This window comes from Mandrillus leucophaeus, unplaced genomic scaffold (genome assembly GCF_000951045.1).
Source record: "Mandrillus leucophaeus isolate KB7577 unplaced genomic scaffold, Mleu.le_1.0 Scaffold225, whole genome shotgun sequence".
Classification (NCBI taxonomy): Eukaryota; Metazoa; Chordata; class Mammalia; order Primates; family Cercopithecidae; genus Mandrillus; species Mandrillus leucophaeus.
Window position 1 is genome coordinate 72,424 of NW_012102310.1, and position 25,187 is coordinate 97,610.

The window sequence follows — 25,187 nt, forward strand, 5'->3', positions numbered from 1 at the left end:
TGCTATTAATTTTTATTCCTTGAACTACTAATAAAGCTAAACATATTTTCATAAACTACATTCCAATTTACCAATATATTGTTTGAGAGTTATTAAGAAAGGCTAGGGAATGTTATTTTCACCTTTGATGAAAAGATTACAGGAAGTGGTTTCAAACATATGACCATACTTCATATTGACTTAATGAATACAGAACTAATGTGCATTCAGGAGTCAAATTTTAATATAAATCGTCTCAGATTTATACTCCATTTTATGTCTTGGTCTTTTAGAGACTGATATGGTTTGGCTGTGTCACCACACAAAACTCAAATTGTATCCCCCAGAATTCCCACATGTTGTAGGAGGGACCCAGGGGGAGGTAATTGAATCATAGGGGCCCATCTTTCCTGTGCTATTCTCATCATAGTGAATAAGTCTCATGAGATCTGGTGGGTTTATCAAGGGTTTCTGCTTTTGCTTCTTCCTCATTCTCTCTTGCTGCCACCATGTAAGAAGTGCCTTTAGCCCTCCGCCATGATTGTGAGACCTTCCCTAGCCACATGGACTAAGTCCAATTAAACCTCTTTCTTTTGTAAATTGCCAAATTCCAGGTATGTCTTTATCAGCAGCATGAAAACAAATGAACACAAATGATACTTTAGTTCCAGAGGTCCAAATTCCTCCTGGAATCTAGTTATATATTGTCCGTCATACCTATATGTGAAGAGTAGACGCAGGATGAATATTTCAACTACACTGTTATTTAGCCTTTTTTTTTTTTTTTTTTTGGTAAATTACCAGTTCATTTTCCACCTCTATTTTTCTAATGGTGCTGCTGTTATTCACTTTCTTAACAAATTTTTATTTTTTTTCAGACCGTCTCACTCTGTTGCCAGGTGGCAGTGCAGTGGCACAATCTCAGTCCACTGCAACTTCTGCCTCCCGGGTTCAAGCGATTCTCCTGCCTCAGCCTCCCGAGTAGCTGAGACTACAGGCATGTGTCACCACATCCAGCTAATTTTTGTATTTTTAGTAGAGACAGGGTTTCACCATGTTGGCCAGGATGGTCTCCATCTCCTGACCTCATGATCTGCCTGCCTCAGCCTCCCAAAGTGCTGGGATTACAGGCATGAGCCACCACACCCGGCCTCTTAGGAAATCTGAATGGCTCCCTGTGCATCTAGGATTTTAATTCTTGGACATTTATCTAGCAAATTTCTCAGTTGCCCTATTTTACATTTTAATGAAGTAAAGTCTATCTTTCTACCTTTCAATGTTAGCTTTTACGTGTGGATCATTTTGGTTTTCTCTTAATGCTTCTCATGCACAATTATCTGAATCTGAAATTTGAATTATAGAAAAGATCAATTGAGTGTGTATAGAAAAGAAACAACGAGAAAGAGTCAATAAAATAAAATAAAAACAGTGTTTCTAATAACATCTATACAGAGAACAAAATAATACATTTCAGTATCTTCAGTCTTACTCCATGATCAATGTAGATTAAAAATACATTTTTAAATTTGCTAGCTTTTATCTAAATCAAAAAGCATATGGAATTAGAGTATTATTTCCTTAAAATTTCAAGTGCTGACCAGGCATGGTGGCTCATTACAATCCTTAATGTATATACACCTAGCAAGAGAGTATAGAAATATACGAGACAAAACTGATAGAATGACAAGAAGAAATAGATGAATCTACTATCTATAGTTGGAGAATTCAAAACACCTCTATCTGAAATGTATAGATTCAGCAGGCAGAAAATCAGTAAGGACATAAAGTCAACAACATCAATCACCTGGATGTAATAAGACATCTATACATTATTTGACAATAGCTGAATACATATTCTCAATCTCATATGAAACATTTACCAAAATAAACTATATTCTGGACCATAAAACACACCTTAATAAATTTAGAATGGAAGTCATGTAATGCCTCCTCTCAGACCACTAGTAATTGAACTAGAAATCAATAACAGAACGATAACCATAAAATTCCAAAATAAGAGATTAAATGGCACACTTCTAAATAACACATGGTCCAAAGAAAAAATATCAAAAGAAATTTGAAAATATTTTTAAATGAATGAAAATGAAAACATCCTAGCAAAATCTGTGGGATGCAGCAAAGCATTGCTTAGAGGTAATTTGTAGCACTGAAAAAACATATTAGAAAAGAAGAAAGATCTAAAATCGCATATGCTTTCACTGTAAGAAACTAGAACGAAAGAGCAAATTAAACCCAAAGAAAGCAGAAGAAATAATAAAAATTTGAGCAGAAATCAATAAAATTGTAAACAAAATTAATAAAGAAAATTAATAAAACCAAAAGCTGGTTCTTTTAAGGCATAAATAAGATTGATAAGCTTCTAGCCAAGCTAACAGAAAAAGGGAAAAGACACAAATTATCAATATCAGAGATGAAAGAAGGAACATCACTACAGATCTGATGAACGTTAAAAGGATAACTGAGCAATACTATGAACAACTCCACACCCACCCTAATACCAAAATCCTGCAAAAACATTACAAGAAAAAAAAGTACTACAGACCAATGTCTCTCATGAACGTAGATACAAAATTCCCCAACAAGATACTAAGCAAATTGAATTTAACAATGTATAAAAATAATTACACACCATGATGGAGTGGAATTTATTCCAGATTGCTCTGGTCTGAATATTTGTCCCCTCCAAACTCATGTTAAAATTTAATTCCATTGAGGCAGTATTGAAAGGTGGGGCTTTAAAAAGATTATTGGGTTATGAGGGCTCTGTCTTCAAGAATGAACCAATACATTCATAGATTAATGGATTAATAGGTTAATGAGTTAACGGATTAATGGGTTATCACAGGAGTGAGACTAAAGGGCTTAGTAAAAAGGGAAAGAGAGACCAGAGCTAGCATGACCAACTTTCTTGCCATATGATGCCCTGCACTGCCTCAGGACTTTGCAGAGTTCTCAACAGCGAGAAGGTATTTCACCAAATGCAGCCCCTCAACCTTGTGTTCTCAGCCTCCATAGCTGTAAATATTAAATATTTTTCTTTATAAATTACCCAGTTTCAAGTATTCTGTTATAAGCATCAGAAAATGAACTCAGACATAGGTATACAAGCCTGGTTCAATTTGCAAATCAATTAATGTAATAAATCACATCAATAGACTAAAGAAGAAAAACCATATATCAATAGATGCAGAAAGAACATTGGACAAAATCCAAAATGAACTCATGACAAAAATTCTCAATAAACTAGCAATAGTAGGAAACTTCCTTGAGATATTGATAAAGATATCAATATTTACAAAAAAGCTATAGCTACCTACAAAGTTAATGATGAGAAACAGGAAGCTTTCTCACTAAGATCAGGAACAAGGCAAAGATGCCCCTCTCATCACTGCTCTTCAACTTCATACTGGAAGTCCTTGCTAATGCAATAAGACAAGAAAATAAAAGGTTTATAGATTGAGAAGAAAGAAAGAAAAATGTCTTTGTTTGCCAATGACATAATTATTTATGTACAAAATCCAAAGAATCAACAAACTTCGGAAACTAATCAATAATTTTAGCAAGGTTGCAGGATACAAGGTTAATATAGAAAAGTCAGTTACTTTAAATTACTTTCCTATATACTAACCATGAATGAGTAGAATTTAAAATAAAAAATGTAATAGCGTTTAGCACACACGAACAAATACTTAGTCATAACTGTAACAAACTATTTACAAAATCTATATGAGGAACACTACAAATGTATGATAAAAGAAATCAAAGAACTAAATAAATGAAGAAATATTCCCTGTTAGTAAATAGAAAGACTAAATATTGTTAGGATATCAGTAATTCCCAATTCGATCTATAGATTTAATGTAACCCCAGTCAAAATTTCAGCAATTTGTGGATATCGACAAAATAATTCTAAAGTTTATATGAAGAGGCAAAAAAAAAACCTGAACAGCCAATACATTGGATGAGAAGAACAAGGTTGCAGGACTAACACTACATGACATTAAGACTTACTATAAGGGTACATGTCTCAGTCTATTTTGTGCTGCTATCACAGAATGTCTGATATTTGGTAATTTATAAAAAACAAAGATCAATTTCTTACAGTTCTGGAGGCTGGAAAGTCCAAGATTGAGGAGCTTGCATCTGGTGAGGACCTGCTGGCTGTGTCATCTGATGGCAGGAGTTCACAGAGCAAGAGAGTGCAGGCATATGTGCAAAAGAACGGAGCTGAACTCACTTTTTTATCAGGAACTCACTCCCTCAATATTTTACCAATCCTGTGATAATGGCATTAATTCAATTCATGAGGACAGAGCTCTCATGACCTAATCACCTCTTAAAGATCCCACCTCTCAATGCTGTTGTATTGGGTATTAATTTTCTAACACATGAATTCAGGGGGACACATTCAAACAATAGCAAAAATACAGTAATTAAAACAGTATAGTATTGGTGAAAGTAGAAATAAATAAATCCATGGAACAGAATAGAGAGCTCAGAAATAGAACAACATAAATCAAGTCAACTGATCTTTGACAAAGGAGCAAATGCAATATAATGGAGCAAATGTAGTATTTTCAACAAATGGTTCTGGAACAACTGAATGTCCATAAATAAGAAAAAAATATCAGTCTAAGCACAAACTTTATACCCTTAACAAAAATTAATCAAAATGGATCACAGACCTAAATGTAAATGCAAAAGTATAAACTCATAGAAGTTTATATAAGAGAAAATCTAGATGATCTTTAATTTGGCAATAATCTTTTAGATACGACACAAAAGTTATGATTTATGAAAGAATAAATTGATAAGCTGGGTGCCATTAAAACTAAAAATTTCTACACAGCAAAAGACATTCTTAAGAGAATGAAAAGACAAGCCACAGCCTGGGAGAAAAACACAGAAGAGACTCTTTTTTTTTTTTTTTTGAGACGAAGTCTTGCTCTGTCGCCCGGGCTGGAGTGCAGTGGCCGGATCTCAGCTCACTGCAAGCTCCACCTCCCGGGTTTACGCCATTCTCCTGCCTCAGCCTCCCGAGTAGCTGGGACTACAGGCGCCTGCCAGTACGCCCGGCTAGTTTTTTGTATTTTTTAGTAGAGACGGGGTTTCACCGTGTTAGCCAGGATGGTCTCGATCTCCTGACCTCGTGATCCGCCCGTCTCGGCCTGCCAAAGTGTGCAAAGACTCTTTAAACTCAACAGTCAAAAAACAAACAGCTTAATTTAAAAATGGGTCAAAAACCTTAATGGACACCTCACCAAAGAAGATACATAGTACTCAAATGAGCATATGAAAAGGTGCATCATACGTCATCAGGAAAATGCACATTAAAATACCAATGAAATACCATTACACACCTATCAGAATGGCCAAAATCCAGAACACTGGCAACACCAAATGCTAACAAGGATGTGGAGGAACATGAGCTCTCATTCATGGTTGGTGGGAATGCAAAATGGCACAGCCACTTCAGACTACAGTTTAGTGGTTTCTTAAAAAACTGAACATTATACTTACTGTCATAGTCTGTTTAATGTTACTCATAAGAAAATACCTGAAACTGGGTAAGTTATAAAGAAAAGATATTTACTTCTTAGAATTGTGGAGGTTCAGAATTTCAAAGTCAAGGGGCCATATCTGGTGAGGCCCTTCTTGCTACTGGGGACTCTGCAGAATCCCAAGGCAGCACAGAGTATCACATGGTAAAGGGGCTAAATGAATCCATTAACCCATTAATCTATGAATGGGTCAATACATTCATGAGGACAGACCCAATCACTTCTTAAAGGCCCCACGTTTCAATACCGTTACATTGGGGATTAAGTTTCAACATGAATTTTGAAACGGACAAATATCCAAACAATAGCACTTACCATATGATCCAGCAATCATGCTCTTGGTATTTATCCAAAGGGGTTGAAAACTTATGTCTACACAGACACCTGCACAAAGATGTTTATAGCAACTGTGTTCCTTTGCAAATTGATATGGTTTGGCTCTGTGTCCCCACCCAAATGTTACCCTGAATTGTAATAATCTCCACGTGTCATGGGAGTGACTCGGTGAGAGGTAATTGAATCATGGGGGCAAGTTTTTCCCATGCTGTTCTCATGGTAATGAATAAGTCTCATGAGATCTGATGGTTTTATAAAGGGTAGTTTCCCTGCACATGGTCTCTTGCCTGCCAGCATGTAAGATGTCCCTTTGCTCCTCCTTCATCTTCCACCATGATTGTGAAGGCTCCCAGCCATGTGGAATTGTGAGTCCATCAAACCTCTTTCCTTTATAAATTACCCAGTCTTGGGTCTGTCTTTATTAGTGGCATGAGAACAGAATAATACACCAATACCTAGAATCAACCAACGTGTCCTTCAATAGCTACTGGAATAAAGAAATGTTGGTACATCCAGAAAATGAAAAATTATTCAGTGCTAAAAAGAAATTAGGTACCAAGCCATGAAAAGACATGGAAGAAATTTACACACATATTACTAAGTGAAAGAAGCCAATCTGAAAAGGCTACATACTGTATGATTCCAACTATATAACATTCTGGAAAAAGCAAAACTATGAAGACAGTAAAAATATAAGTAGTTGCCAGGGTTAGGAGGGAGGGAGAGATGAATAGTCTGAACACAGGGGATTTTTAGGCAGTAAAACTACTCTATATGATACTAAATGCTGGAAACATGACATTATACATTTATCCAAACCCATGAAATGTGCAACACCAAGAATGAGTCCTAACATACACTATGAACTCTGGGTGGGAATAATGTATAAATGTAGATTCATCAACTGTAAATGTACTACTCTGTTGTGGGATGTTGATAATGAGGGAGGTTATGTACGTGTGGGGGCAGGAGGTACATGAGAAATCTCTGTACCTTCCTCTCAGTTTTGCTGTGAACCTAAAACTGCTATTAAAAAATAGAGTCTATTTTTAGAAAAGGAATTGGTAAAAACAAAACAAAACAGAAGTAGCTCTACCACCCCCTGGCTGGGTGGCCTCAGGCAATTTGATTTCTCTTTTTCTCAGTTTTTCCATCTGTTAAAGGGATAATAACTATTTCTTAAGATTTGTATGACTTGAATGAGTTGCTATTGTCCAAGCATTTTAAACAGTGCCCGACACATTAAATATTTGTGAAATAGATTAAAAGTAGTATTCACCACTCTGTATTGTAACTATTGATGATTCAGCTGTATCACCTTTAATTAAAAGCTTCCTGTGGATAGACTCCATGTCTAGTTTGTTCAGCATTTGAACCTTTAGCTAGGCTGTGACACACACGAGGTACCAAGGAAATATTTATTGAATGAAATGTCTAGCAGTGGAATGGGCTTCCCAGGAAATGGTGACTTCCTGTTGGTGTAATTGTTTAAGAAAAGGATGTGATGATCACCTGTCAATGATGTTCCAGAGAGTATGCCTAACACATGAGGCTAGTAATCGTGGCTAAAATTTCTTCCAAATCTAAGATCGTATTATTCTATTTATATTTTTTCTTTAGCATTGTTTGCAGTCTAACAACAGTACCACCATAATAAAGGAATTGCATTTTTCAGCACTTGCCAACTTCACCCTTAAATAGGTTCTAGCCATACCAAAATACTTTAGCCTTTAGGATCTTCCTCTCTCCTTAGGCACATTACCTGCTTTTCCTTTTGTTTAGAATGCTATCTTACACTTGTCTGTTTCAGTTTCTGTATACATTTTCCAGAAAGGCTTCCCTGGTCCTCCACAAGAGTACTAATCGTCCCTCACATGATGCAATAGAATTTTGGCTTTGTATTTATCACATGTTATAAATACTACCTGATTGCTAATTCACTAAACTGTAAGCTGCTTAAAAGCTGAATCTGTGTCTTGTCTACTAATCTTTTTCAATCACTTAATACACTGCACAATAGTAAGTATTCAAGGGCATGAACGAAACCATCTTACATAGGTCCACTGTTTTTCAATTGTGTGCATCACAATTTTTGAAAGCATTTTTCTTTGTATAAATGTTTGGCTAACCTGTTACAATGTTTTGTAGTAAAATTTTCTCTTAATGTCAATTTTCCATATCTGCTTAATGCATTAAGCACAATATGTAATATGCAAACGTGTACTCCAAAACAAATATGTGCTTTTTTTCCACGCTTAGAATTTAAAGTCTTCAAAGCAAGTTGGTTTTGTTATGTTTTGTTTTTGAGGAAAATGTTTGGAGGTAAATAGATCAGGCCAAAATCAGCTAGATATCAGCCAATTTTGTCTGGAAAAAAAAGAAAAGAGTTTTTTCTTACTGTGAATGCCACAATTACTGAAAAAGATGAATCTTGATATTCCAGGCTGTCTGAATTGTGCTGATGAGAGAAGAAGTAGAAATGTTTTAACCTTTGGAGAGTTTGGTGATCCCTACTCTCCCTTCACTCCCATTTATTTTGTGGTTTCCCACAAAGGTTCATTTAAAAACTGAAAAAAATCTCATCGATTAAGTTGGCCTTAAGAACTTCTTTGGCCTTAAGAACTAGCAACATTTCTTTATTCCATTCTGTCCCTGAGGAAAATAAAGGGCTGGCCCTGCATCAAATTTCCAACTCAATAGGTAATGCAGAAAAAAAATTAATTGAATTTGTATCCGTATCGCAGAAAAATCATTTCACCTGGCACAATTAGACGGTTCCTCAGACCCGTTACTCAGTAATTGGCATTTACCATACAAACTGATGACTCATGAATGACGACATATCATTCAGTGTCAGAAATCAATTAGGGATAACATTTCACTACATTGGTTTAGTGAAAAGCGCTTACTCACGTAGCGCAAGTCTTTCTTTAGTTCGTCAGACATCTATTGCCAGCTTTCTTCACTCCGCAGGTCTAGTTTTCCCCTCCTCTCCCCCTCCCCTCTCCACTCTCCCCTCCTTACTATCCTCTCCCTCCTCTCTCCTCCTTCCTCTTTTCTCCCTCCTCCCTCCTTTGTTTTTCCTCCTCCCCGCTCCCTTTCTCCCTCCGGGAGGCGGGACAAGGCTCGCCTGCGTCGCCCGTAGATTGGCAGTTCACTGGGACGGCCAGCGCGTGCGCACTGGCCTGTCCGCGGCCGGTGGACCATGGAGGCCCCAAGGTCCTTCGCCCGGGAGTGGAGCGCACAATCCCTCCCCCTGGCAGTAGGGGGCGTTTTGAAGCTGCGGCTCTGTGAGCTGTGGCTACTGCTACTAGGTTCTAGTTTGAACGCGACATTGTTGCCACACGAAGAGGACGTAGACTTTATCAACGAGTACGTGAACCTCCACAATGAGCTGCGGGGCGACGTCATTCCCCGAGGGTCTAACTTGCGCTTCATGGTGAGGCCAGAAGGCGGTTTCCCGAACCTTCCACGACTGTTGCCACAACGCCTCCCTCGGCCTCGGGAAGTTGGGGCCACTGCTCTGAGGCCGAAGGATCGCGGAGAACCGCACTTTTAGCTTGGATTTTAAAGTACATGTGAAGTTTATACAGAGAAAAACTGCGGACGCTCAAAACACATACTTATTACCATAATATTGCACAGGGCCGGGACTAGGGTGATAGAGGCACTGGCCTGCGGTGCAGATTTTAAGGGGGCGCCAATGCAAGAAAATGATATTTTAATGCAACGGGTTTTAAAAAATTAAAAATCTGTGCAAAAATATCAATATCAGTGATAAAGAAATGTTAAAAAATTTAACAAAGACAGGAACCTTGGGTCTGAATAAGGGAAAAGCAAGTGCGACACTCTCAGGGTGGTGCAAATCAAGATGAGAACCTATTTGTATTTGAAATTTTTAGCTTTTTCCATCACAGATGTCACATTAGCTTTGCCTTTTAAAAATATTTTTTATCTTGATTATTGGTTTTTATTTTATTTTTATTTTTGGTGTCCATTCCAAATTTGTCTCTTAAGGAAGTCTCTCAGTTTCCTCACCCTAGTCTTGACCCTGATTTTGCCTTACCTTGCAATGCTGTTCTTGCTTTCCCGCTCTTTTACACCCTATAGTCATTTAACAGCTCATCAACTATTCCCTGGTTGCTATGGAGTTTTCATGACTGGCATTAAAATGACTGAAAATCCAGCAAGTATTACTGTCCTCTTAGGGAATTAGAAGCTTCAAATTTATGTTATAAATTATATAGCAAGGACTACTTTCCTAGACATGTCTTTTCTTCCTTCAGCATTAGTTCTTAGCACAAATTTCAGAAATGGGATAAATAAATTAAGGGTACGATATTTTTTATTTATTTAACACATAGCAATTGCTATGCTAACGGGCTGTGCCAAATTTAGCATATACCAACTGTGTATAAATGTTCTGTTTTCACCACATCCTTACTGACTTGGACATGTTCAATTATTTGCTAAATGATAAATTATAAAAATGGTAATTTGTTTTAATGTTAATGTTAAGATACTATTTTGATAGGACATACTTTAGTTCTTTCTCGTTCATTTCCTTTACCTTTCATATTGTCATCATTTCTGTGTCAGATTATATGCTTTCTTGTGGAAATATGCTAGCACTTGGTTCTATCTGCGGAAGACACTTTTTTCTAAGCCAATTCTTTATCTTTTGAATTCAATTATAGAGTTTGGGGATATTTGGGAGTTTCACCTAATTTTCCATTTTTTTGTGAGTAATTCTGTTTCTTCCCAATTTGAAGATTATCCTTAATCCTGAAAATTAATAAACACATAATACTTTCTAGTACAACTTTTCATAGGTTTTCTATCTCATCTCTAAAAATTATATTATATTTCAATCAATATATACCCACAATCAATATTTTTAAATGTGGACATTTTTAAAGGAATAGTATTTGATGTATAGGTTAAAGTCCCACCCTAAATGTTTACCCTTTTCTTCTTTCTTAAAGTTAATGTATATTTTTCCCATGTATTTTATTAGGACATAAATATTAACTGTAAATAGTATAGTCTATCGTAATAATATGGCCTATTTAAAACGTTTCTTTAGCATATTTGGACATCTTTTTTTAAAATTATTTTATTGGTTATTTTTAGTATTTTAATATATGTATTTATAAATTCCAAAAGTTAGTATCTGTAAACTCCACCCAAATATTAAATAAGATCTTAGAACACAAATTCTGAATACTTTCCATCCTTATTCATGCTATTGTCATGTAGTACTTTTGTTCTACCTTGCTTTTAAATACCAAAATAATTGTTGTTTTTAAAAAATTGTATTACAATATACAGGACATAACATTTACCATTTTAAGCATTTTTAAGTGTATAGTTCAGTGGCATTAAGTACATTCGCATTGTTGTGCGCATGTTACCACCACCCATCTCCAAAATTTTTTCATCTTCCTGAACTGAGACACCATACCCATCAAATAATTACTTTCTTCTCATTTCCCCTCCTCCCAGGCCTCTATCACCATTCTACTTTCTATCCCTATTAATTTTACTTCTTAAGGTACCAAATATAAGTGGAATTGTACAATATGTGTCTTTGTTACTAGCTTATTTCATTTGGTAAAATGTCTATAAAGTTCACCCATGTTGTAGCATATGTCAGGATTTCCTGTCTTTTTACAGCTGAATAATATTCTACTGTGTGTATATACCATATTTTCTTTATCAATTCACCTGTCCGTGGATATTTAGATTGCTTCCATTATTTGGCTATTGTGAATAATACTGCTATAGACATGGGTGTACATTTATCTGCTACAGTTCCTGCTTTTGCTGTTTCTGGGTATATACCCAGAACTGGAATTACTGTATCATATGATAATTCTATGTTCAATTTTTCAAAGAACCGCCATTCTGTTTTCCATAGTGGCTGCACCATTTTACATTCCCACCAAGAATGTTCAATGGTTCAATTTCTCCACATCCTTGATAACACTTGTTATTTTCTGTTTTATTTTTCTTACTCCTCTTTTTTTCCTAATGATAACCATCTAGCAGGTATGAAGTGATACCTCACTGTATTTTTTATCTGCATTTCCCTAATGATTACTGATATTGAGTGTCTTTTTATTTGCTCCTTCACCAAGTTTTTCTCTTCTTTGAAAAGCTATTCAAGTCCTTTGCACACTTTTTGGCCAACTTTTTAGATTTTTTGTTGTCAAGTTATAGGAATTTTCATAGATTCTGGTTATTAATCTTTTTCAGATATATGATTTGAAAGTATTTTCTCCCATTTTGTTTTTTTGTTTGTTTGTTTGTTTGTTTTTGAGACGGAGTCTCGCTCTGTCGCCCAGGCTGGAGTGCAGTGGCGCGATCTCGGCTCACTGCAAGCTCCGCCTCCCGGGTTCACGCCATTCTCCTGCCTCAGCCTCCCGAGTAGCTGGGACTACAGAGGCGCCTGCCACCTCGCCCGGCTAATTTTTTTGTATTTTTTTTTAGTAGAGACGGGGTTTCACCTTGTTAGCCAGGATGGTCTCGATTTCCTGACCTCGTGATCCACCCGTCTCGGCCTCCCAAAGTGCTGGGATTACAGGCTTGAGCCACCGCGCCCGTCCTTTTCTCCCATTTTGTAAGTTGCGTTTTCACTGTATCAATAATATCCTTTGATGAACAAAAGTTTTTAACGTCAATGAAGTATAATTTATCATTTTTTGTTGTTATTGTGTGTATTTTTTGTATCGTATCCAAGAAATCATTGCCAAATTCAGTGTCATGAAGCTTTTCCCCTGTGCTTTTTAAAGGTTTTATAGTTTTAGGTCTTTGAGTTAAGTTTTGTATATTGTATAAGGTAAGGGTCCAGCTTATTCTTTTGCATGTGGATATCCATTTTTCCTAACTTCATTTGCTGGAAAGATTGTTATTTTCCCCATAAAATGGTCTTGCCACCCTTGTTAAAAATCATTTGACCATATATACTGGTGTTTATTTTGGGGCCCTCTATTCGTTTCTATTAGTCTAATATGTCTGTATGCTATTAATAGTTCCACAACAATTACTGTAGAATACTGGTAAGTTTTGAAATTAGCAAGTGTGCATTCTCCAACTTTTTTCATCTTCTTCAAGATTATTTTGGCCATTCAGGGTCCTTTCAGATTTTTTATGAATTTTGGGATGTATTTTTGTATTTTTGCAAAAAAAAATACATTATTGGGATTTTGATATGGGTTTCATTGATTTGTAACATTTTGGGTAGAATGGCTATCTTAACAATATAAAGTATTCCAGTACATTAACACCGGATGTCTTTTCACTTTCTAGTATCCACCTTAATTTCTTTCAGTAGTATTTTGTTGTTTTTAGCATATATGTTTTTCCCTCTTTGGCTAAGTTTATTCCTAAATATTTTATTCTTTTTGATGCTATTGTGATGGAGTGGTTTACCTAATTCCCTTTCATATTGTTTGTTATTAACATATTGAAAAGCAACTAATTTTTGTATGTTGATTTTGTAACCTGCTACTTTTCTGAATTTATTTATTGGTTCTATTTTGTGTGTGGAATCTTTAGGGTTGTCTACGTATAAGATGATGGTGTGGCTATTTTTCTTCGCTTTGTTAATGTATTCTATCACAATGGTTAATTTTTATATGTCAAACCATTCCTGCACCAAGGGGTAAATTCCACTGGGTTATCATGTATAATTCTTCCAATGTGCTGTTAAATTCAGCTCTTTTTAATGTGCTGTTAAATTCAGCTTTTTGTTTTTGTTGAAGATTTTTATATTAATATTCATAAAAGATATTGGCCTATAGTTTTCTTGTGGTATCTTTTTCTGGCTTTCGTATCAGGGTGATGCTGGCTTCATAGAATGAGTTAATAAATGTTCCCCCCTCTTCATTTTTGGGGAAGAGTTTGAGAATTGATGTTAATTCTTTAAATATATGCCTTGAACTCCTATTAGAATTCACCAATGACTCCATCTGGTTCTGGGCTTTTCTTTATTGGGAGATTTGTATTACTGATTTTTATTATTATTTTATAAATGTATTATTATTTTAATAATTTTATTGTTTTTATTCAATCTTTTTACTAGCTATAGGTCTGTTTAGATTTTCTGTTTCTTCGTTACTACCTTTTGGTAGGTTGTATGTTTCCAAGAATAAGTCTTATGTCTTTATTTCTTACCCAGTCTTGCTAAACGTGTATCATTTTTGCTGATCTTTTTGAAGAACCAGCTCATAGTTCTGCTGATTTTCTCTATTGTTTTTCTGTTCTCTATTTTATTTATCTCTGCTTCAATCTTTATTATTTCCTTCCTCTAGTAACTTTGGGTTTCGTTCAATTTTTCTCTTCTACTTACCTATGGTGTACAGTTAGGCTGTCGATTTGGAGTCTTTCATCTTTTTTAAAAAATGTAAGCTCTTACACTCTTACATTTTCCTCTTAGTGCTGTTTTTTGTACATTCCATATGTTTGAATAGTTGTGTTTTCATTTTCATTTTTCCCAAGGTATTTTCTTTTGTGATTTATTTTATTTTTTTTGAGACAGAGTCTGGCTTTGTTGCCCAGGCTGGAGTGCAGTGGCCGGATCTCAGCTCACTGCAAGCCCCGCCTCCCGGGTTCACGCCATTCTCCTGCCTCAGCCTCCTGAGTAGCTGGGAGTACAGGCGCCCGCCACCTCGCCCGGCTAATTTTTTTTGTATTTTTAGTAGAGACGGGGTTTCACCGTGTTAGCCAGGATGGTCTCGATCTCCTGACCTCGCGATCCGCCCGTCTCGGCCTCCCAAAGTGCTGGGATTACAGGCTTGAGCCACCGCGCCCAGCCGTGTGATTTATTTTTTGAGTCATTGCTTAAGAATGTGTTGCTTAGCATTATTATTTCATTTTTTTTTTTTTAATTTTTTTTTGAGACAGGATCTCATTCTGCTGCCCAGGCTGGAGTGCAGTGGTGTGATCTCAGCTCACTGCAGCCTTTACCCCTGGGGCTCAAGTGATCCTCCCATCTCAACCACCTAAGTAGCTGAGACTACAGGTGCTCACCACCATGCCCAGCTGATTTTTGTATTTTTTGTAGAGGCAGGGTTTTGCCATGTTGCCCAGGCTTGCACCTGGCCCGTTATAATTATTTATGCTAGCTAACCATTACTTCTTGTATTGCATTACCACTTTCTGGAATCAGTTTCCTTGTGCCTAAAATACATCTTTTAATAGCTCATTCAGCAAGGGAGTGTGAATAGTAAACTTAATATTTCTATATGTAAAATAATCTTTACTTCACACTCTTGAATGATATTGTTCTCTGTCAGCGCTATCTTCTGTCTCCCACTGTTGCTTTTGAGGTTTCTTTTGTTAGCTGAACTCAGAAGTTCCCACAGTATGGTTCCTATACCAGCAACAACAGAATCAGAATCACCTGTGAACTTGTTAGAAATTAAAGTTCTTAGGACCTATCCTAGACTTACTGAATCAGAAATCCTGGTTTTGAAACCCAGTAATCTGTATTTTAACAAGTCCTCCAGATGATTCTGAAGTGTACTAAAGTTTGAGATCCACTAGTCTTTTGATCTTTTAAAGATGATTTATCTTTTCTCTCCAGCTACTTTAAATATTTTATATTTGCTGTTCTATAGTTTTACCCCATACTGGTGTTTTTATTTATTTTGTTCAGAACTTTTCTTCTTGAATCTCTGTATCCATGTCCATTGTTAAGACTAAAATTATTCAGCATTATTTCATAGAATGTTGCCCCTTCCCCATGCTCTCTAGTCTCCCTGTCTTGAACTCCTATTAGTTGTATATCTGACTTTTTCATCCTTTTCTCCACAGCTCTCCATTTTCTCTCTATAGTCCATCTCTTTTTCTGTTTTCCTTCCGAGTCATTGCTTTAGAACTACTGTTCAGTCACCAGTTTTCTCTTCGGATTTGTGTGATATATTTAACTGGCCAATTGATTTTTTAAAATTTCTAGACTATTTTATAAAATTTGCTCATATTCCCCCACTGTTCTGTTTTCTCTTGTGATTTCGGTTTTTACACTCACTTATTTAATCATTTTAAACATAAATTATTTTATATTTTCATAAAATATTTTTAGTGTTTTATTATTTTAGTTTCTTTGGGTGCCATTTCTCTTATTTTAGCTATGAGCCTCTGTCATGTTTATAATTTTCTATACTATGCTCATTTTCAGCAGAGATTATGTGTGTGTGAGAAAGAGTTCCATGTTGTCCAAATAGTGGAAAAATAAATATTGCTACAGATTAGTTTTTATTAGCTTTTGCCTTACTCCCCTGTTACAGTCAGTTTTATATTTATAATTGTTTTTATATTTATAATGTGTTAAGTTTTGATGTTTATAATTTGTTTGGGTATTGTCAGCATATATAGGCAATTTAAGTATAGTGTCCACCTGTATGCATAGTATAGATCTAGAACTGATTTCTCACATAACATGACTTTTTTCCATCTGACTTTCTGTCACTTTCTCAGACTTCTGGGAAGGATTTGCTGGTCTGCTTCATTTAGGAAGAAGTCAGCATCCTAATTTTTCCACAAATACTTCAGTCCCAGAACTTGTCTTAGGTGGCTTTATGGCTACATTTTCTCTTCCTACATTGGTGGCATTTATATCTGATCTGATGTTTCCTTTCCTTAGATTAGGCACATGAGTTTACCACTTTGACTTTTAACTTTTCTCTTCATTTCTGGCACCTGAATATTACCTTTCTTTCCTTTGAGCTCAGCTGTGGATTTAAAAAAAAAAAAAAAAAAAGGCCGGGAGCGTTGACTCATGCCTGTAATTCCAGCACTTTGGGAGGCCAAAGGCCGGCGGATCACTTGAGGTCAGGAGTTCTGATCAGCCTGGCCAATATGGTGAAACCCTGTGCCTACTAAAAATACAAAAATTGCCAAGCGTTGTGGCACGCACCTGTAATCTCAGCTACTTGGAAGGCTGAGGCAGAAGAATCGCTTGAACCCGGGAGGCGGAGGTTGCAGTGAGCTGAGATCACACCACTGTACTCCAGCCTGGGCAACAGTGAGACTCCGTCTCAAAAAAAAAAAAGCCTTTATCATACAAGGATTGAACTATATGAATTGCTCTTCAACCATTTTTGACCTAGAAAACACAAGCACAATTTCATAGGATTCAAACTAAACATTTTATTCACCATTTTTATAGGTTTGTAATATTAGAAGATTGTGCCTTAGCTTCGTCCTCTTTTTGCTTTAACTTTCTTACATTCTTGGATGCTAGAAGCACAGAATCCCTCCCTTCTTTTTCTGGGCTGTTCTGGGGCTGAGTGATTCCTAATTCTAACCTGACATTGTAGTACTAGGAGAAGGCTCAAGACTTAGACTCCCCTCATGTACCAGATAATGGGCTGTAGTTCTATATGTAATATCAATTTTTAATTTAATATTACAAATAAATCTTCCTCCTTTTTTAAAAAAAGAAAAAACAGTACAGTCAATGTTAACATTTTTTAACAGCCACTTCAGTCATGTTCCCTTTCTCCATCCCCAGAGACAGTGACCTTTATGAGTTTGATATGAGTCATTCTAATACATTTTTTAAGGTTTCAAATATATATGTGATGATCTAGACCAAAAACATAATGTTTGGAGGTTTCTGTCTTATATTTCTATGAGTGGTATTATGTAGAATTTATCATGTTACTTGGTTTTTCATTCAAAATTATACATTTGAGATTTATTCATAGATACAAATCTAGTTAATTCAGTTTTATGTGCTATGATATTTATCCCTTAAATATACTACATTTTTTACCTGTTCCTTTATTGATGGACATTTAGATTGTTTTAAAAATAAATAAATAAGCATAGCCAGGATATTTTGAAAAAAGAGGGTTATTGAACATATTAGATTTTATAGCATATGATAAAGCCTCAATAAGTAAAATAATATAGTACTAGTATGTTAAAAGATATACCATTGGAAAGATGTAGAGTTCAGAAATAACCCAAATATGTAAGGGAATTTAGTATATGACAAAAGTAACGTCTCAAATCTGTGAGCTATCGATAGACTTTTAAATTGGTGTTGATAGATCTGGGTAGTCATTTGAAAAAGGTAATTTGCTTCATCCGTACATCTATATAAACTCCAGCTAAGTCAACAATTCCCCACAGACAAGACAACAAAAGTATTGTTGAACTTTGGAGTTTTACTTGCCTGATAGGTAAGATATGATCTCTGATTTTTATGTCTCTTATTATAAGCAAAGCTATGCATCCTTTCATGTGAATAAGGATCTGTTAGTATCCTTTAATGATTTTTTTTAACCAGTTTTTTTTTTACTTTTGTTCTCCCATTATTTATTTGGGAAATGAGCCATTCATCTGTGATATGAGTTGTAATTATTTTCCCAGTTTGTCAGGTTTTTTTAAATCTACTTATGTATTTTTTGCTATTCAGACTTTTTAACATTTTTGTGTAGCTGACTAATCAGTTTTTAAAAATTGCTTCTGGATTTTGTATCAAAGTCAAAGACCATGCCTACTCCATGTACTACTGGTGTGCAAGCAAAATGATACAGTCCTTGTAGAGAAGAATCTGACAATACCTACTACATTACGGATGTATTTACTCTTTGGCTCTTTGATGCCATTTCTGGTATCCATCCTAAGGACCTACCACACAAGAAGGAAATGGTATCCCTATACGGTTATTCATTGTACCATCATTTAATATTAACAAATTATTGCAAAAATACTCTAATTTCCAGCCCTGAGGGTTAACTAAAGTAAATGTGGTTCATCCACATAAAAGAATACCATACACCTGTGGGGAAAAAAAAGAATGAGAAAGCTTTTTTTTTTTGAGAGAGTCTCGCTCTCTCGCCCAGGCTGGAGTGCAGTGGCGCCATCTCAGCTCGCTGCAACCTTCGCCTCCTGGGTTCACGCCATTCTCCTGCCTCAGCCTCCGGAGTAGCTGGGACTACAGGCGCCCGCCACTACGCCCAGCTAATTTTTTTTGTATTTTTTTAGTAGAGATGGGGTTTCACTGTGTTAGCCAGGATGGTCTCAATCTCCTGACCTCGTGATCCACCCGCGTCAGCCTCCCAAAGTGTTGGGATTACAGGCGTGAGCCACCACACCCGACAGAACATTCTTTACACTAACAAGACAATATCTCATGGATCTTGGAAAAGCAAGGTACATTATGATACGTTTTATATAAGAAAATTAAAGATAATGTATATTTGAATGAAAAATAATGGACAGATCCACAGGAATTAATTAGTTACATATAGAAGCCCTAGGGGAAATAGGATGGTGGAGAGCAAGACAACATGACTTCTCAATGATTTTATGTGGTTTTGTTTTTATAAAGTATTAGATATCTATTCAAAAAATAATTTATTTTTAAAACAAAATGTTCGTTAATGCATGTTGATAATTTCACTGGAGATTATAAGTTATAAAGCATTCATGAAACAAAAAATATATACAGCAAAAAAAATGTAATTGCAACTAAAAAAATTTAAAACATGATCCTCAGTAAAATAACGTATTTTATGTATTAGGGCTAGCATTCCTGAAGTCTGATCTTTGTGTATGATGGGATGAAATGGGCAAACGAAACATCAAAATGGAAGTGAGCATAATTATATATATATATGTGTATATATATATATTTGTCTTTTTGTTATTTAATAATCATATGTAATTTTAAATATGATAATTGAAGTTAAAAGTAGTTAATCATAAAGATTATCATAATGATTTGATGTTGGTGGCTAGCAGATGGGAAAAGTTAGTTGAACTTCCAGATTTGCAAAAGAGAAGTGAGCAATAAAAAGAAACTTTATCAAGCCCGCAATATAAAGAGAGAAAAATAGGAAATGACTTTTAAAGACTGTAAACATAAAATAATATTTTAAAATAAACTAAATATAAGTTATGATAAATATGAGTGAATTTAATTTCCTTATCAATAATTTGCAAAAATATATACCTGAAACAATTGAAAATAAAAAGATGAATAAAAATATATCATGAAACTTCCAATTTAAAAAAGAGAAACAATATTATAAAATAATATAGAAATGAAGACTAAAGATAAAAAGAAATACTACGTATTGGGGAAAAAGAAGGTATAATCCATGAAGATAAAATAAAGGCCTTTGCACTGGCCAAAATAGAAAATATATCAAGTAAAATTTCCTAAAAATACAAAGAAATATTTTTTAAAACAAGATAATTATAGGATATTTTCTATACTTGTTTTAAAATCTTATAAAATAGATTTGAAAAGTAAGTTATATATAACAATGAATAAAATTGGACAAAATCAATAATTGTATATCCTGTCAATAAGGGATTCTAATATCCATGAAAAACATCTTTGTTTTATGCTCATAAGGAAAAGCTTAAGTAGAAATTTTACAGGCCAAATTTCTGACTAAAATTTAATAAAACTAGAAAGAACAAAAAGTGTTGGTTGATAGAATCTTAACTACTTAGGACTTGAGGAACATTCTTCAAATTATCTTCAGATCAAGAACAAAAAACAAAATTTCCCCAAAATATGGGCACAATATCAAAACACATGACATAAAGGAAAAGGCAATTTACTGTGAATGTCATTTTACATAAACTGACTGACAATAAGTGAACTAAAAAATTCAAAGAAAAGAAACAAAGACTGAGAGAATAGCTGTATAGGTAAAATTAATGAAAAATAATTTTTTCTAGTAAAACAGCATTCTTATTTGCAAGAACTAGAAAATAAATAGACATATTCCTGATAAGTCTCAGGGGATAAAAAGAAAACAAATTATTTTAGTAGTGAGAAAAAGAATTATAACCACAAATAGAGATGAGATTACAAGAAGTGTAAGACAATACTATGTCCAACCATGTTAATAATATTAGGTATCTAGATGAAATCAAGTGTTTTTCTAGCAAAATGTAAGTTGCAAAGTAAATCCAGAAAGAGAAAACCCTAACAGCAGTGCTTTAGAAGACAGTAGCAAGATGTTGAAGATCTATTCTTTAAATAGGCCTCAATCCTAGGTAACAATAAAGTTAATTCTGAATAACCTTCAAAGAACAGATATTTCCAGTGATATTAATGTGTTTCTGTGTGTTTAAAAAATGGAAGATTCAATTCATTTTAGAAATCTAGAATAACTTAAATCTCCAAATGTGATAAACATAACAAGGAGAAAAAGGGAAAAAATGTAGGCCTATTTCATTTATCAATATATATTGGAAAGTAAATAGAATAATAATATTCTCTAGTCTCTTAATAATTCCTTTTACTCTTCCTTAGTCACACTGTGTACAACTCGTTACTTAAATTTGTTCAGTTTCCAAAATCAGTGTTATGTGTATTTTGACGAAGACTCTGAGCCTTCTTCTTGAATAGAGATTGACCTTGGGCCCTGTCCTAAAGCTTACATTGCCCAGTTTTATCACAAATCACAGCTAGCCCAGTTTAGACAGCATCTGTTGCCCTTGATGTCTAATCACTCTGGCCTGCCTTCAGCAAGAATCTTTGTAGTCAGTTTAGCAAGAATCCCCCTACCCTTGATGTCTCCTTTTAGTAATTTTCCATGCACTGACCTCCTCACTCTGTTGCATGGGTATAAAATCCTCACTTATCACTGCTGTATTTGGAATTGAGCCCATTCTCTCTTCTCTAACATGATAGTCTTACCACTTACCACAAAAGCCCTAAATAAAGTCCTCCTCTGTGTTAACAAGTGTCATGAACAATTTTTCCTTTAACAGTTATGGTACTGCTGTGACTCCGATAGTAGCAGATTCATCATTGGATCTCCAAACCTCTCACCCAGGACCCCAAGTGCACACCTTTGAAGACTTTGTCTTCACTCCTGAATGATTAGGGATCCATTGGTGAGTCTGACTCATGAGCCACTGCTTCAGATGACAGTCTGTTGAAGCATGGTGTGGATAGATTTTTGATTTTTAAGCTTCTGTATACTCTCTCAAGCTGAATTAGAATTTTAGGCTTCTTTGTCTGAGAGGCCCCTTCTAGGCTTAAAATTTATTTCCTATTCTTTCTTTCAAGTGGGGATTCACTTCTCAATCCTGGACTGAAAGTCTTTCTTCCTGACTCTCTGTTTTGTGGGGAGATTCATTTCCTGAGTCCTAGGCTGGACATTTGTCTTGGCTTCTTATGAGGTCTCCTTGTGGTCCCCATTTGATTCTGCTGCTTTCCTGGGAGCTTCTCAGTTTACTAACCCGTGTCCTGTTTTTGAGCCCCTGGTAACTCTATACTCCACCAACTGTGTCTACTTCCTTTTTTGTTGGTGTGAATTTAACTAAGGATAATTTGGAACTTCAGTGGCCTCTTTGGGAAACTTCAAATCTCTGCAAACTAGCTCCTCTAAGACCCCTCCCTTCCCATCATCTCTGCTCCTCCTTCCTCCTTGTACCACCTTTGATCTTCCCTTCAGTTCCCTTGATATGTCCACCTTCAACCCCCTACCTCCTTCATCCTTCTGTTCACACCAGCCTCTACAGTCACTAGAACTTTAGATCCCCTGCCCCCATTAGAGGCTTTCAAGAAACTCAGGAACCCTCAGAAGCAACTACCTGAGACTAAAAAGGAAAAATAAATTGGAAACAGACTAAAAAGGAAAAATAAATTGGAAACAAATATTTCAAATAAATTGGAAATATTTGATCCACCCAGACAGGCTTTGGAAACATCTAAACAACCATTTGATGTTCCCACAGTCTTTCACCTAAAAAGTAGTTCACAGTCTCCATGAGATTGCATATCAAGACAAAGAAAGCCTTAAAGACTTTTCCACAAATAATGGTAAAAAGCATTAGCCCTCATATTGAGCAGATCACCTTAACTTGTTACCTCTGTCAAAAACATACTTCCAAGTATTTTATGTAAATCAGTGAGTTTTCTATTATTGTGTTTCAGTTGACTTGTGGCTAAAATTTTAGAATGAACCTATAAGATCTCTATATATGTCTCTCTGTGTGTGTATACGTATGTATGTTATGTATATGTGATACTTTCTTACCTTGAGATCATATTACAAATTTAATTTATAAAATCTCTTAAAGGAGTTCTGTTAAAATTGCCTTAGAGCTAAATAAGGCTTATATAAATTAAACGTTCCTCAAACTCTCAGAAAAATAACAAACTAATCCACATTCTTTTCAGATTCACTTGACTTGGGTGAATCTTTGCCAAATAAGACTAGTTTAGTAATGTTGGTTTAATAAAACACAGCTGTGTCTTCTGAGTTATCAGAATTAATTATCATACAAGCATATATTTTTATTCTACTTGGGTTTACTAAGTCAAATAAACTTGTGATAGCTACAAGATATTTAAGATGATAAAAATTATAAATTCAGCCTAAGAACACATGTACAAATAAAGATGCAGTAAAAATGAATTTCTTGATATGTATTACTTCATATGTATCAAATGAAGCAATAAAACAACAATTGTGCATTTAACCCTTTTTAGTATTTTTGCTGTTGTTATTCTTTTATGTTTACATAATATGTATGTGCCATAAGAATAGTTAATAAGGAAATAACCTGAGATGCTAGGTAGCTTTGTTTAGTGTTATGTCTTACTAAAAAATAGTTTCCAAAATCTTTTTTGTAACTGATAAAGTTATGTTAGATTAAATTCATAGATACTCATTGATAATTTCTAAGTGAGATAAACTGCTGAAACATTCATTTTTAAGCATAAGTTTAAGCTTGCACACTTTTTAGTTTTTAATACTATGAAGTAGCCAATACCTATAAACGCTGGTGAGATGGTATATTCATAAAATTTGCTAATCTACTATAGAATGCTGGTATATGACAAATAATTCACAGTTATTTACTTTCTAGTTTTTCTCTGTGAAATCAAGGGTACTAATGTATGGAAACACTTTATATGAAAAGTTTACAAGGAATGTAGGATGTGTTTTTGTCAAGAGAAGGAGAAAGTAATTTTGTCTTAAAATAAAATGACTGGTCAGGATGAGAAAGAAGAAAATTTAGAACAATATATGTGGCAGACTGCCACAGTTACTACTTGAGACCATGGCTACAACAGTTACTACTGTTACTACTTGAGACCGTCATTACAAGACTGAACAAAGGAGGACGAATGCAGAAACGAAAACTTAAAAGAAACTGTTTTAGGCCGGGCGCGGTGGCTCAAGCCTGTAATCCCAGCACTTTGGGAGGCCGAGACGGGCGGATCACGAGGTCAGGAGATCGAGACCATCCTGGCTAACACGGTGAAACCCCGTCTCTACTAAAAAATACAAAAAACTAGCCGGGCGAGTTGGCGGGCGCCTGTAGTCCCAGCTACTCGGGAGGCTGAGGCAGGAGAATGGCCTAAACCCGGGAGGCGGAGCTTGCAGTGAGCTGAGATCCGGCCACTGCACTCCAGCCCGGGCGACAGAGCCAGACTCCGTCTCAAAAAAAAAAAAAAAAAAAAAAAAAAACAGTTTTAAAGGAAGGGTAACATGAGGAGGAAGAAGAGGTCTCCCTGCCTCTAGTGAGCAACGGCAGCCACTCTGAGCTTCCACAGCCCTTCGTATTTGTTGCGTGAAATGAGCAGGGAGGAGGAGGTAACAATTGGCCAGCTGTATAATTGATCACAGATTCATATTATTATTAATAGGCTTCAGATGTAACTAATCACAAAAAACACTTGTGCCTGGGTCATGACTGCCCTCAGCATTCCTTCTGGGCAGCAGACGCAGTTTGTCAGTTTGCCAACAACCCACTTTCATGAGAACAGTTTGCAGTTTACTCATATAGCCTCCAGTGGTATACTGAGTTGATCATGACCCTCACTCTTTCGGCCTTCAACAAATTTAGAAATATGGATATAGAAAGTTTGAAAAGGCTTGTGAAAAGAAAATTTTATGTTGCATGGTCAAAGCTGGCTAAGACCAGATGGTTGTATTTATAATGGCTTTTTAGAAAACCTTAAATGACATTTAAAATTAAAAGTACAGTGATGTAAAACTAGAATTTGATTTTTTCTCTGTAAAAATGACAACATTTACTTGGGTTACTGGTCCGCTCTTAATAAGAAATTGCCAAAAGTTGTGGGGATTTTTTGCTTTTCAAGTAATCAACTTAGAATAAAAAGATTGTGTATCTTAAAATGATTTCCTGTGCTTTATATAAACTTGATTATTTTCCTGATTATTTAAGAAAACCACGTATTCTCACTTTTAAAAGAGCTAAGGTCTTTAAAAAAAAATTATGTTACCCCCATAGTTACTTTTGAAATCTTTTGTCATATTGGCTAAATAG

General features: G+C 35.4%; 1 protein-coding gene across 1 annotated transcript in view; it reads left to right on the forward strand.

Moving 5' to 3' along the window:
* Nucleotides 1-9,061: 9,061 nt before the first annotated feature.
* GLIPR1L2 (GLI pathogenesis-related 1 like 2) overlaps nucleotides 9,062-25,187 on the forward strand; it is a 41,983-nt gene continuing 25,857 nt past the window's right edge. Inside the window, exon 1 of the mRNA XM_011981401.1 lies at nucleotides 9,062-9,336. Coding sequence (XP_011836791.1) covers nucleotides 9,103-9,336 — 234 coding nt within the window. The 5' untranslated portion in view covers nucleotides 9,062-9,102. The remainder of the gene's footprint in view (nucleotides 9,337-25,187) is intronic.